The sequence below is a fragment of the Rissa tridactyla genome, chromosome 2 (assembly GCF_028500815.1).
Source record: "Rissa tridactyla isolate bRisTri1 chromosome 2, bRisTri1.patW.cur.20221130, whole genome shotgun sequence".
NCBI classification, from domain to species: Eukaryota; Metazoa; Chordata; class Aves; order Charadriiformes; family Laridae; genus Rissa; species Rissa tridactyla.
In genome coordinates this window covers 140,422,545-140,436,831 of record NC_071467.1, presented here as the reverse complement: position 1 = coordinate 140,436,831, position 14,287 = coordinate 140,422,545, and the positions used below count along the sequence as shown (strand labels likewise).

Below are 14,287 nucleotides of genomic sequence, written 5' to 3'. Positions count from 1 at the left end.
GCCAGAGACTACACAGCACGTAAACAGCAGGAGACAGATTAGAACCAAATCTCCTGACCCTTCCTTCTAATGCCTTGGTCTTTAGGCATGAATTGGAAAATAATCTGGCAGAACTAAAAAGTGCATTAAAAAAGTGTCACACTCAAAATAAGATGAAAACAGGTTTTGATATGTTGACAAGAAGGAAATGCTGATTGAAATCTGCCCTGGATTGACTGATATCTTAATAGTCCTCTTACTTCTGTGGAATTTTGTTAGTTCTCCCATGACATTGAATGTTAAAGTGCTATATGCGTGGCACATTTCCCATGAATAAGAAAAATACCAGCCACCCAGCAGATGACCAGATTCCCTTTCGCTTCAGTATACTATTGCGTTCATTTTTCCAGCATTTAAACAGTTGATGTATTTAAACCTAAATTAGGTGTTCTCAGTGGAAATACAGAATATAGCAGATAGACGTTGTGGGTGTGTATGGCCCACTCTAAATGCTGTTTTCCAGCTCACCGCTGTAAGGATTCACTTTGAAATTTCCTATGAAATACCTCTGCTACTTCAAAAGCTTGGTCTTCATTTGGCCCTCACCCCTGCAAATGCTTTAGCACAGGCATGTAAGTAATTCCATTAACACGTGTAAGTTACTCCACTGGTACTGATAATATACTAAGCAGATACATATGTGTTTGGAGAACAAGACCTTGTTTAGGTAAGAAAATATTCTTGTGATATTTTTCCTTTTCTTTTGCGAAACTCCAGCTTTGGAAAAGAAATAAAAATGTATAAATTTGAAGTAATAAGCTCAACTCTAATTTCATTTTATTGTCACGCAAAACAAAATCTTTGCTATTCTTAGGAAATGCACAAAAAGCCACTAGGCCAGTTATGAAAATTGGGGACCTGATCCTGTAAATCATTCAAAGAGTCTTTCATTAATTCAAGTAGAGGGAAAACTAGCCTATAGAATCAATCGCTTTGTATTTCTAGGTTTTTTTCAAAAGACAAAGGCTTGTATAGGGATGTATAGGGATAGGCATGCGGGTGCACACGCGTCCACTTGCTGAGCCGTGACATCCGACGAAGCACCACGTAGTGCAGGAGGAGCAAAGCTAGAACTGGCCAGGACCCAGATGTAAGCAGAGATTAAACCGACTGCTTTATTGCTCTAAACTAATAATATACAAGGGAAAAGTGATATAATAATCGTGATCAGTCGTTCTGCTTTGGGAAAAAATAATGCATGGGTTATGCAATGCGTTGAGGGGTTCCCGATATTGTGCCTTTCGTGGGATGAAGGGGGGTGCATTCTGGAGGGACCTGACCCAGGTATTCTACAGATGTGCCTTCGGAATGACAGTAGCACCTTCGGCGATGGTTTACTGCTGGCAGAAGCCTCCGTGGGAGCCCGGCGGGGGCTGCGGGCCCTCGTCCCGCCGTGTCCCGCTTGCGGAGGGGAGGGCGGCGGGAGGCAGCTGGCGGCGGAGGGAGGGAAAGAGGGAGGGAGACAAGGAGGGAGACCCTCCGAGAAGCCCCATTGTTTAGATTTCTGTCACAAGCCGTGAGAATACTTAATTCCTTTCATCTCTGGAGTTTTCATTATCATTCAAATTTCATTTTCCATTAATTGATCGGGGATTAGCGAAGCCATTACGAAAAGAAAAAAAAGAAAAAAATTTAGACGAGCCCGACGCGATGAATAATTCATGGAGGACAATTAACGCTTTATTCCCGGTGTACTTCCGAACTTCCCTCCGACTTCCTGCGGGGAGATGACAGCCTCCGCCGGCGGCCCGCGCCGGGCCGGGCCGTGGACCCGCCGCCCCGCGGGGGTCGCCGCGGGCGGTCTCCGGTCCCGCCGCTAGGTGGCAGGCGCCGCCCGCGGTGCGCGGAGGGGCGCGGAGGGCCCCGCGGCTCCCCGCCGCTCTCACGATCCTTATCGGGGGCGACCGCAAGCGCGGTTGGCCCGGGCGGGCGCGGCGGTGCCCGCCTGCCTCCCGCATCCCCCCCGCTCCTCCGCCGCCCCGGAGCGGGAGAGACCGCGGGCGCTCCCCCCGCGCGTCCCACAGCCCTCACGCCGGGCATCTCATTTATCCCACCGGACAGTTGTTGTCCCATTAAAGTGCAGTCCCCACCCTTCGCGAGGACCTTTCATCTGGGGAAGTTTTATGACACTTTGTAAATGTGCAAAGTTTTTAATTAGACTCGCCAGACAGCCCCAGGCAGCACTAGCGCCACGAAGTCTTCATGCTTCTCTCTGCTTTACAGCACAACAAGCCGCTCTACTCCTTTGAAGACAATGCCGACTATGTCTACGATGTCATGTGGTCGCCAGTGCATCCCGCGCTCTTCGCCTGCGTGGACGGGATGGGGCGCCTGGATCTGTGGAACCTGAATAACGACACCGAGGTGAGGCGGCGGCGGCGAGCCGAGGGCGGGCGGCGGGGCGCCGGGACAGACCTTAACCCTGTGAGGGCCGGCGGCGCGGCCACCCCCTCACCCACCCTGCTGGGGGTCTGCGGGGGCGCCCGGCTCCCTCAGGGCGCGGGGAGCCCGGCGGCGGTGGCGGGGAGGGCAGGTCTCCCTGCCCCGCCCTCCTTCCCGCCCGCCTCTCCCGGCGGCGGGGCCGCGGCTCCCGGCTACCTGTCGAGGGTAGGGAGGGCCGGCTACGGCACCCCCGGCAGAAAGCCAGCACTAATAAGTAGCCGCGGTGCCGGCTCGGGAAGGAGTCTCCTTCCCCTCTCTCTGTGCGCTTATAAACCGCGCCCGTTTGGTAGTTTTTTGGGGTTTTTTTTTTATTTATTTATCTCCCCGTTTCTGGCACGCTGGGCGTGGGCGCCTGCCCTCGTGGGCGCCTGCCCTCGCTGAGGCGGTCACACCTCGGCAGCCCGGCCACAGGCCTGCGGCCTGGACCCATGGCGCCGGGCAGCCCCTCGCCAGCCTCCCGCGGCTGGGAGTTGCTTGGCGTTGGGGTGGGAGACTTCGTGTCCCATCCCTCCTGTCCCTTCTCCAAATCCTCTGGAGATTTTAAGGCGCAAAACCCCTGCCAGTGCCCCCAGCCTGTCACAAACCCGGTGCTTTCCTTCCCGCCTTTCTGAGCCCCCAGCGACTCCACTTGAGGTTGTTTTTTTAAGCACAGGGCATCTCTCTCACGTGCTATTTGTGATTTTACACCATCACTTTTTTTTCCCTCTTCAAAATTCGCTCTGAAACTTAAAGGCACAAACGCAAATGAAAAATAACTAGTTTTGTTTTCATCGCTATTTAAGTAGCAGGGGCCATTGGGGAGGAGACATCACACCTTGGAATTTCACTGATGAGACGGGATTAATCAGAGAGCTTTTTGCAAATATTTGTAATGGTCAATACTGTATTTTTTTAAAAGTCATTTTTTAAACGTGCCAAACAGCCCTTTTCCCTCCTGTTATTTCAGATTGTAAGAAATGCTGCAGACTTATGTTAATACTATTTTTTTCTGGATTCGAATTTCCCCCAGAAATGATTTTGAGAGAACCTGTCCTGTTGCTTGAGGCCAGTCTTAGAATGGCCAGCAATCAGTATTCAGCACAAGAATTGAAATATTTTTCCACAACTGAAGCCTTGCGTATTTTTACTTAATGCCATGTAAAATTAAGAATAAACAGACTATGAAAAAAGGGTCACATATTAACTGGCAGTTTCTTTTTATTTCCAAAAAAGAGAGGACCGAAGAACAAGTAGCAGTATTTCGCCCCCATACACCCTACTTTTTTTGATTTTGGGGGTTTTTTTTAAGATCAGTTTGATCATTAATACTCCTTTCACATAAACATGCTGTACGTTTCAGCCAAAGTAAAATACGGGCACAGTTTATGGCTTCCAGTGAGTGGTGCTTGCCATAAATAAGCATGGACAGGTAAGAGGAACCAGCACCGGGCGCTGCATTGTCAAGGGGAGCAGTGAGGCCTTTTGAAGTGCACTGAGCAGGAAGCAGCACAGCCTTTTTAATTAGAGCACATACAGCTGGAGGATATACAGGAGGAGTCTCCTCAGAATTTATTTTGGGAAGGGAGGGACATATCCTTCAGGTGTTCTCATTAATGCAGGCTTAAACACAGAGCATAAACCCCAGCACTTTAAAAAGGAAAAAAAAAAAAAAATAACCCTTTCCCCCCAAATACCAGGGCTGAAATCCTGCTCTGCTTGAAATCAACTGATGTTTTGCCATTTAACTCAATGAGACTGTAATTTCTTTCCAAAAAATTAGTATGGACCGCTTGATCCCATTCCCATCAATAATAAGTCTGTACGTAGAAAACTGCTGATATATTTTCCGTGTGTTTACACATAAATACAGAAGAACATCAGAAAAAAAAATTAATTTCAAGCTTGATCCTGCTTTTCTTCTGCATGCAAGGCCACCCCTGATTTCACAAATGACTTCCATTCTGAGAGGTCAAAATCAGCTCTCATGTAAGGATCAGACTGGAATTATTTCCGAGCTTTGTATTTTTATCAGAATCAAATTAGGGTCTCCGGAGGCAGAAATACCATTTGGTTTCCTTACTAAGCACTGACAAAACAAATTAAAAAATTTGTAGAAATGATAAACTGGCAGATTCTGAATAGATGCGAGGTTTTGTTATGCGAGAGAAGCAGCAAAAGTACCAGTGAAAAAACTGTAAGCAGTTCTTTCAAACATCGTAACTGAAAGTGATCATTGTTTGCTTTTACCCTCTATCTGGTAGGTCATAATTAGTTTATAATTTTCAAGATTTCTGCAATTGATTGTGCTGTTTAAGTCTGCACTGCTATTTGCTAAGAAAAAGTCCTTGTCAGCACTTTCGCCTTTGTAAGAAGAAATCTTGAAACACCTATTTTTTAGATCATTATTACTTTTAGATGTGAGATACGTGATGTCAAAGTATTTGTGAAGACAGCAGAAAAATGACAGGTATTTTAATGTGTTTAACTGCCAGCTATAGATAAAAATCTCTGTGTAAGAACTAGATATGATTGTTATTAAGGAGACCTGGTTTTGTTTAATTTGGGAAATAAGACGCATTTTTATTTAGGTATTATTTTGTAAATCAATTAAGAAAATACCTGGTTTTAGTTACAATACGCTGCTTTCAAATTTTTGAACTGTAACACAGTTTCCACTAGTGTTACTCCCCGTATCTATTAAAAACATTTCCCCTGAGAGCTAGATGCTTTCTGATCAAAATAACTAAAATCATTTGACTGTACCATGGATTTAATCAATCTAATTATTCTCAAAATCTCAGTGTAAAGTAACAAGGGTGTTTGTGTGCTTCATGTTGATCTGTGGATACCAGAAACTGTTTTTGTAATAGCAATGAAAGTCATCATGTTTTATTTTATATTTGATAAATGAATATAAAAAAACCTTAAAAAGCAAAATATCCTTACCCACTGCCTCATTCTTTTGCAAACTGAATATTATTTTTATGGATCAGTATAGTGAGGTTTGCAGATAGTTTCGGGATACCAAATGCCGATTTCTTACCTATGTGCCTGTAACGTTTCTTTTTTGATCAAGATCGGAGAAGGTCTCTAGGTTGTTGATGAGTCTTATTTATCTATGAACTGATAGTAAATTGACTTGCAAAATCGCTTATTTCTGGTGTGTTACATTCCATTCAAATGTTTGTTGGGTTTTTTTTGCATGCCGTATCTTAGCTTTGAAAGCGTGAAGATGGTGTCTATTTCTAGAAACAGATAATAGATGTATTTGCAAGCAGGTTTTGACACTACATAAGCAATAAAATTAAGAACAATAAAAGGTATATTCTTATCATGCGGGTTTTCCTGACTGCATCCTTCTTAATCTGTTACCTGTTCAAATCTCATTTCAAAATTGTTAAAAATCTAACAAGCGCCAACTTCAGAGAATTTATGAAGTATTTCAAATGTGATTTTAAAAACATAATGCTACCATTATAAGATAAACTCTTATCTTTGAAATCTAAAATAGGCATGTGTAATTTAACCTATCACTATTGAAAGCAGACGAATCTATTTTAAGATACTACGGTTTGACTGTATTTCTCTCCGTATCACTGGAGAAAAGGCTTTCTATTTAGATTTTTAAAGACTGTTTCATTATTGCTTTTTATTTTGTTAGATAGCTTTGTGGACTAGTAACAGGATTTTACAAAACCATCGGGTTTTGGAAAAAAGCATGGGTTGTGTCTTGTGTCTGCAGCATGCATGCTGCTTATTTTTATGTGGAACACTGAAAGAATGCTGTATTAACAAAAAACCCCAGCTCTAGAGTTAGGTATTTCAGCCTTCTGAAAGACTTCGGGAAAATTCAGTGCCTTAAATATACGCAGTATATATTTGTGTATGAAACAAATATCTTTGATCTACAGTTTTCGGAGAAACATAGCTGGTTAGTGGATTAGTCCTCTAAAATGTGGCATTTAACTGTTGTTTGAAGAAACCCATTTCCAAATGTTATGAAATTAATTTTGGCAGGAATTAAAATAGTGCCTTTTTTTTTTTTCTTTTTTTTAAGAAATCAGTGATCACAGAAGTAAAACTTGCTTGTTTTCTATTGTGATCTTATCATGGATCAATGACCCCCTGTCAGATTTAGGCCATTGACTGTTTGACTGTTACCCACTAAGCAGGAGCAGACTTGGGATGAGGGGTTAGAGCGTGCCAGTGTTTTTGGGTAATGCTGCCTTGGACGGGACCTAGTCCTTGCACAATGGGGAGATGAGCCCAGTAGCTTATTTGCATTTGAATGATTTCTTAAAGGAGTGGGGGTAGGATGGTATCTGCTTTCTGATTGCTATCCAGCATTATTTCCACATCATTCTGCAAACAAAATCCTCTTGCATTTCAGATGTGGGGGGCTCAGGGCGCTACTATGAAGCCCTTTGCGGAGGTGATGCTTTAGCTTTGCCAGTTCTTGTGGTCGAGGTGGCGCCTTGTGTCAGGGTCGGTGAGGAGGAGGAGGAGCCGGGAGTCTCCAGGGGGAGAGGGGCAAGGCAAGCAGCCCTGCTTCCCAGTCCTCCTGCTGCTGCTGTCATGGCTGCGCAAACACTGTGGCCGTAACCAGAGTCGGGAAGTCTGCAAAGGTTCAGCTTCCTACCGTCACTCATCTTATGTGACACAGTGAAGGCGTTAGAGCTGAGGAGGAGGAGACTGGCATGGGAATTATACAACGTTTGTTTTTAAATTATTTTTCTCCTGGATCTTTGGACCCATCTCACAAGTACAATATACAGCTACAGTCAGAGAACCGAGATGAAGGCAGCAAAATATTGGTTTTGTTAATCTTGTCAGTTTGTCAATGTTCAGACCAGGCTTTCATACCACCTTCAGGCTGCTTTCTTCCTGCTTCTGTTGCATTGTGCTGACAATGAGGACAGAAGGAGTACCTGTATGTCACTCCTCCGGAGGTAGCCCGGACTCTGGTTCCTGTCCAACTACCTCTTCTTGCCTGGACTGCTCTGCAATTCCATGTCCATTTATAGATCCCAGGACACCCCCTTGTCCCTATCTCACTGTGTGACCGAGGCCTGTTCCAACAGATGGATCTGGTGGAGGAGCTGCTTTTGCAGCAATCCTATCCCATTTGTCCTGACTTAAAAGCATTAAAGCTAAAAAGCCTTGTTTGGAAGACTGTCATGCCAAGCTACAGGCTCCTTGCTCAGGCAGGTTCTCCTATTAAAGGTGGCTGGGTGGAGCATTAGCAGACTTGCAGGTTACCGTCATTTGTCTTATGAGGTGACCTAAATCAACTGAGTGATCTACCTATCTGGGACAAACACCCACACAGTTCCTTCCTCCTGCAGCATCTTCTGATGCCCTCATTCCAGCGTAGATTACAAATACTTCTCCTAAAATCGTATTCATTGCTTTATTCATCCCACGCATTAACCAGAATCTTTATGTATTCTTGTGGATCACCTGTTAAGTTGGTTGACTTGGGGTGGGGAGGGGGGGTTGGAAATTAGACAGCATCCAGGTGTATTTAAAGCAGAAGTCATCTCCTGGGGATGTAAAAGAGAATTGTGGGAATATATTGTAGGAGTTCCTAAATGTCAGCTCAGCTGTTCTCATTTCTGCCATGTCCTCGCTCTGAAGTGATTAGCTCAGGACTTTTCTGATGTAATACCTAAGTTTCAACCTCTGCATCTAGCCGCAGAGGTGAGTTTGGATTTAAAGGATGTGTCAGCATGAATTCAGGGATGTGTCTGCCAACCGTCAGGTTATCTGGGTCCGAGTCAGAGGCCAGAAGCCAGGGCAGGTCTGAAGCCAAGTCGTACTCTCAGTTGGTTTTTGGTCATAAGTCAGTGACTTTTGCGAAAGAAGCAGATGTGGTTTTGCATGTCTCCAAGGTTAAGGGGAAAAAACTGTCTCATGTACTGCCCTTTACTGTGGAAAAGTCTTCCCTACTCATTCCAAGCAATCTCTTACTCTTTCCTCTTTTTAATACATGTGATCGAAGAAACAATGAACCCTTTTTTTTCTCCCCCTGACGAGGGTTGTATGTTACTTCCAGCAATGCCAAGGGACTTGTGACTCACCCAGCTAAGCAGGACATACATTCAAAACTGACCCCCCCGGTTCGCAGGCAGCGTGATTTTATTGTCCTTCCTGTTCCTATTCTTCCGACAGGTTCCCACAGCCAGCGTCACCATAGAAGGAGCTTCTGCCCTCAACCGTGTCCGCTGGGCCCAGGCTGGGAAGGAGGTGGCAGTTGGTGATTCAGAAGGTCGCATATGGATCTATGATGTTGGAGAGGTATTATTGTTGTTTTGGGTGTTTTTTTAAAGCTTGACTCCTGGAGAATGCCACATCCAAGTTTGAGAAAAGATCACGTATCGTAACACATGAGTAGGACACCTCCAAAGACTAAGCCAGATTTCTTTCAGTGTTGATTTTGGGTTGCCAACAGTGTGTTAGTCATAAAGCTACCTTGCAAAATAGTTAACTAGTTAAAGTCTCGTGTGAGAAGTCCTTCTTGAAAGTTTTCAGTGTTTTTAAAACTTTTTTTTTAATGGTTCTGTGGGTACAGTTGGAAAAAGTTACAAAGGAACATAAAGAGGAAAATAGATGTACAAAAAGAAGCTGTGTTGTTCTGAAGTTGGTCCTAAAGGGTTCACCCTTTATACTCCAGGATCTCTTATTTCATTACTGGCTTAATTCTGTAGACTTTTCTCAGCATGACATGTACAGAACACATCTGTTCTTTTAATACTGAATAATGCTGAATATGTTTGAATATATGCAAAAGTACTAACAGGAGGAAATGAGAGGTGTCATTGTGGAGGATGGTGGGTGCATGTGTAATAAACAGTATGTAGGTGCTGAGAAATAGCAGGATGCGTATTCTGTGTCTAAGGCTGCTCTCTATTCACCCTGCTACATCTTATAAAAAACATCTAAACTGCAGTGTGTTTGGCACTGATGGAATCTACCTCTTTGTTGATGAATACGGTATAAAGTGTTCTGTCAGCATTATACTCCTTTGGAACAGTTAGGGGTGAATCCCTGAGCAATCAGCTTTTATGTAGAGAATTTGTTTTCCATCGTTATCTGTGATAGGATACTGAGATATCCATCTCTACACAGTAGGGAAACATTACAGAATACATACAGAATTATCTGTAACTCTCATAAAGTGATTTTATAGCCCATAGCAAAATTGCTTGTGCATGACTCATATTTTTGGATTGCATTCACTTGTGCAGGAGTTGCCTTTCCTCACAAATGTTTGCTGAAACTTCTTGCCGTATTGTTAGCGTAATTTCTAAATTGTCTAAGGTTACTGCATTCAGGTTTCCACTATGACACTGGCAGGTCAGGCTGTTTTTATTTATTTTTCATTTTTGCATGACTGTTCCGAAAAGGTGTTTTTTCTGTCTTCCAAGTGATACGACAGGCTATGGAAATGTCTTTGATGACAGCGCAGACTGATCTTGTCTGGGAGTCTAGACAGGCTGTAGAAATGTCTCTTTTTGCATATCATACACCAAATCATTCATAGGATTGTTTATCCCTGCAAGCTCACCCAGGAGAAAATAGATTTAGTGTTCTATGCAGAAGAAGTAATATTTAAGTTTTTGGCCTTTCCTCTGTATAATCAGACTTCAAGTTGCAAAATGAGTCACAGTGATACACTCGGATCAAAAAGAAAGACAGACTTCTATTACTTGAAAAGGACAAAAGGAAAGGGAGTCATTCAACAGTATTTATTTGTGTGAGTCCAGATCAGTGTTACATGAAGTGCTCTGCTTCACGGCTATTGCATGCACTGCTCGTGCAGAGCCCTGGCGTCTCCAGCTCAGCTCCATGCACACTTGGGCAAACAGATGGATGTCCATCCACATGGCTGCTGACAGGTCATGGGCCACTGCCACCCCTCCTCCTCTTCCTTAATGAATGAAGGAGCTCATTAATTTGTTGCCTGGTTCATTTTGGCAGTATCAGTCTCTGCAGTAATTCTTGTACCAAATTTAGGAGAGGTGGTCTGGGCTGCAGCAGCTTCAGACACTACCAGGGCTGCTGTGTTTTTCATGGCTTTTTCTGGTTTAAAAAAGAAGGTTGCTCATATATTCTCCAGCACAACTCTTCTCACTATAAAGCCTTAAGTGAGATACAGAAATACTTTGCAGCTCAAGAGCCTGGAACCCACAGCTTTGTACAGTGGATAACGGCTTCTTCGGCCACTAAGCCACTGTGCCAGTCCATAAAGAGCTCTCTGATGAGTTATTCCGTGCTAAGCTGTCCTCAGGCATGACGCACAGGGGATTCACAGTGTGCACGTGCACTTTTGGAAGCGTCTGGCAGAAGCAAGCTGCTCTCTTTACTTCAGTGTGCAGACACCGGCCAGATCCTTGGCTCAGCTGGAGTCCTCCTTTGACTGTCCTGTTTGCATGGGTTTGATTCTGGGATACGATGGGGCTGGTCTGACAGTTTAAAAGGGGCAGTCCTTCTCCCCCTGCCAGCCAGCTAACTCTAGGCATATCCCTCATTGTCCAATTTTTGGGCCAGTAGTAGTGCTTGTCACCTCCATTGTGGGGAGGGAGATAGATCAGCAGAGAAGTATTGATTTCTTTATTTTTTGTTTTGTTTTCCTTGTGGTATTTTTCTCCATGAACTGACTCAGTGTGAGAGTAGATGAGGGAGCACGTGGCTGAGGGGAGGGGCTGGGAGCTGGGCCCTACAGCACCTGGCAGCACCTAGCTTTCATATTTGACCCAGCAGTATTGCAAGGCCTGATGCTAAGCTGCTACAGCTGACTTCTCAGCAATAGCACTCTACCCTTCTCCTGCAGCATCAGCTTCTGAGAAGGCCTCATCGCTGGAAGAACTCATGCCTGCCTGACTGATAACTCAGTAGCATCCACTTATTTGAAGGTGCATCTCTCTGATTTGGGAAGATGGGTGTGATTACGCGCATTAGCAAGTCAGCAGGCGACTTTACAAAGACCCTAAATACACTCACCGAAAACATTAATGCTCCATTTATACTACACCCTTTTTAAAACCTTTCTTTTTTTATGACTGTTCCAAATATCACATTAGATCAGCTATAAATTCATAAAACATTGGTTCCATCAGAAAAAAACTGTGATTGTATTATAATAAAACACAGTGTCTTTAAATGTCCCATTACTATATAAGCAATTTTCTTACCTGTTTGAACGGACAGAATTGACTCCATGAATTTTGATCTGAGCAGAAAACATCAGGATATCAAATCATTAAGGAAAAAAATTAAGCGATAGAAATTTTACTTTGGTAGATTCATCACAGATTTAAGGAACTATTCTAGAGAACAGTAAAGTTTACTGCTGCTATTAACCCATGTGGTATAAAGAGAAAACATTATATGACCTAAGTGAAAATGTAAGGCACGAGGCCCAACCTTTTATCCTTTGTGAAGGCAAGGAGGGTGAGATCAGGGCTGTTTCACTTGTGTAAGAATTTAGGATTTGGCCCTTTTTGATATGCTATCCAGTCATATTTCTTTATGACACAAGAAATGGCAGAAACATGAAGAACGCGGCAGGGTCCATGACCAGGGAGTTAAAAATAATGGTGACATTTTCAGTTAGGCTATATAATGTTATCTCCTTAGAGTATGTACTTTTAGTTGTTTGATTTCAGCATCGTGTCTGAAAATAACTGAACACATTTATTTTCACAGTGAGGGGTCTATTTTCTCCTCAATGCGTGTGCTTTATGCCCATTAGCATTAATGGGAGTTATACACACACTTCCAGGGGAGAGGAGACTTAAATAGTCCATATAGATGTGCTCTTGTGGATCAGTAGCCACTGATTTAAAGAACGTGAATTATAAAATTAAATAAAAACCCAAACAAACACACAAAAATCTGATTGTTTCAGTGTGATAGATGTTAAACCTATATAACTTAACCGGAGAATATAACCAGTCATTGTAAATACACTTTACTCTCTGTAAGATCAAAATATTAACACTTTTGCTGATCTAGTAGTTGAGATATTATTATTGTGATAGTATGTATAACGTACTTTAGCTTCTGTGCTCTTACAGCTTATTTACTGGGCAGCAAGTTTTCTGTATGGTAGAAGTTGATTTTAACAGAACATGGACCGCTGACTGTAGATTTATTCACATGTCCAGATGATTGATAGTCAGACCTAACTGCATGTCTCTTTTGTAGATATATTTTCTAGAAAGCTTGCTCCCATTGTGCATGCTTCAGTGATGTTACACAGTTGCCGCTGTCATAAATATTCTCTAACAACCACATTTGTTGCTTACCTGGCTTATTGAGAATGCTCTTTGCGCATTTGGTTGCAAAAGAAGCAGCTTCTCATCCACTTTCCATTATTTCCTTTTTTTTTTTTCCCCCCATTAATCTCTTCCAGGTCATATTCTGCTTACACGGTGAATAAATAGATAGAAACTGTAAATCAATGATTTATTATTTGATTGTAATAAAATATAAAGTAAGTTTGCAGAACAGGATTGGAGAGTTTGAAACTGTAATCACAAGGAGCTTATTATGTACATTATTTTATTAAACGAGTTACAGGACAAACTATTGCATCTGTTTGGTGGTCTTTCAGACAGTTGATTCTAGTCATGTTTTTAAAGGGCGGCTTTAAACAGGTGGAACTGGAGAAAAGTAAGAAAATGTCTTTCCCTGGACCATCCAGTCTCCCAAAGAAAGCAGTTACCTGGGATTCTTTACAGTTACTACCTCTGTCCTCGTTTCCTTGCAGTGAAATCGGAATCATATTGATGTTTTTGTGACTTTGTTAGGTTTCAGAGTTAATATCTCCTTAAGCCCTTTTAGGCCTGCTGCATCAGGTTGGTTGGGTACTTCCCCATTTGCTCCCATATCTCATTTTCAAGCACATGACCAGGGAGGGAGGAGCTGGCAACAGCCTGAAGTATGTGGATGAAGTAGTACAGTAAGGAATATCCCACTGGTGCCTATAAAATAATTTCCTTTGATTTCACCAGCCTTTAACAGCTGCTCAGAGATTCTCAGTGTTCTAGATGGTGAGAAATGCATCTTTGTGACCAACTCTCACATTTCAGCAGGGCTATTGAGTCACTTATTTTTTCTGGGTAGAGCGGGGAAGGGTTGGTACTTTGTACTCCTGTCTTGAGGTCCCTGTGTTTCACTATAGATTTCATACGGAAAACAAATCCAGCATCTCTTTCACGCAGTTAAAAACTGCTGTAGCCTAGAGAGAGAAATATGAAACTAGGTTTTGTATCATGTAGTTATCCAGGTAGATTTTCCAGTAGGTTTACTTTTGCTATCGTAAAGCTCCTGTAGAGCATATATTGAGTTAGGAAGTGTTCTTGCCACAAAAGTGGAGTTGAGACTCGCCATGAAATATTTTATTTCAAAATCTGTGTTGAGTTACAAGTATTCTTGGAACACAGATAAATGGCTCACACACACATCGTGAAGGCAAATTTGAGCAATAATAAGGGGTTGTGCTTACAACCAAGTTTTATTTAAAGGCATTCAAAGATCAAGTAAGATACAGTAGTTACAACAACACACACACAATCCAGGCATAAAGGATAATTAAGTGGATTGTGAGGCAGTGCCTGAATTTCACCATTGATATTTTTGCTAGGGAGGTTGGAATGCTGGCCTCGGAAAATTTTAGAAGCATGTTTTAACAAAGCAGAATCTCTTAAGAGTTGTTGGAAAATGTAAAGAGCTAAGGTTTTGATTTGCTTCCCCTCTGCCCCCAGTTTTATAATATTCTGTCTTGAGAGACTTTTAAAACTGGAAGCTCTTAGAGATGACC

At 42.8% G+C, this 14,287-nt stretch overlaps 1 protein-coding gene across 6 annotated transcripts in view; it reads left to right on the top strand.

Moving 5' to 3' along the window:
* The window catches only part of DYNC1I1 (dynein cytoplasmic 1 intermediate chain 1), a 196,223-nt gene that overhangs the window by 167,659 nt on the left and 14,277 nt on the right, over nucleotides 1-14,287 (top strand). For 4 of the 6 annotated variants that reach the window (XM_054192741.1, XM_054192742.1, XM_054192744.1 and 1 more), the window contains 2 exons: nucleotides 2,263-2,403; nucleotides 8,632-8,757. In XM_054192741.1, coding sequence (XP_054048716.1) covers nucleotides 2,263-2,403; nucleotides 8,632-8,757 — 267 coding nt within the window. Of the gene's footprint in view, nucleotides 1-2,262; nucleotides 2,404-8,631; nucleotides 8,852-11,293; nucleotides 11,634-14,287 lie in introns of those variants that run through there. The other 2 variants (XM_054192743.1, XM_054192745.1) reach the window with 2 other exon arrangements.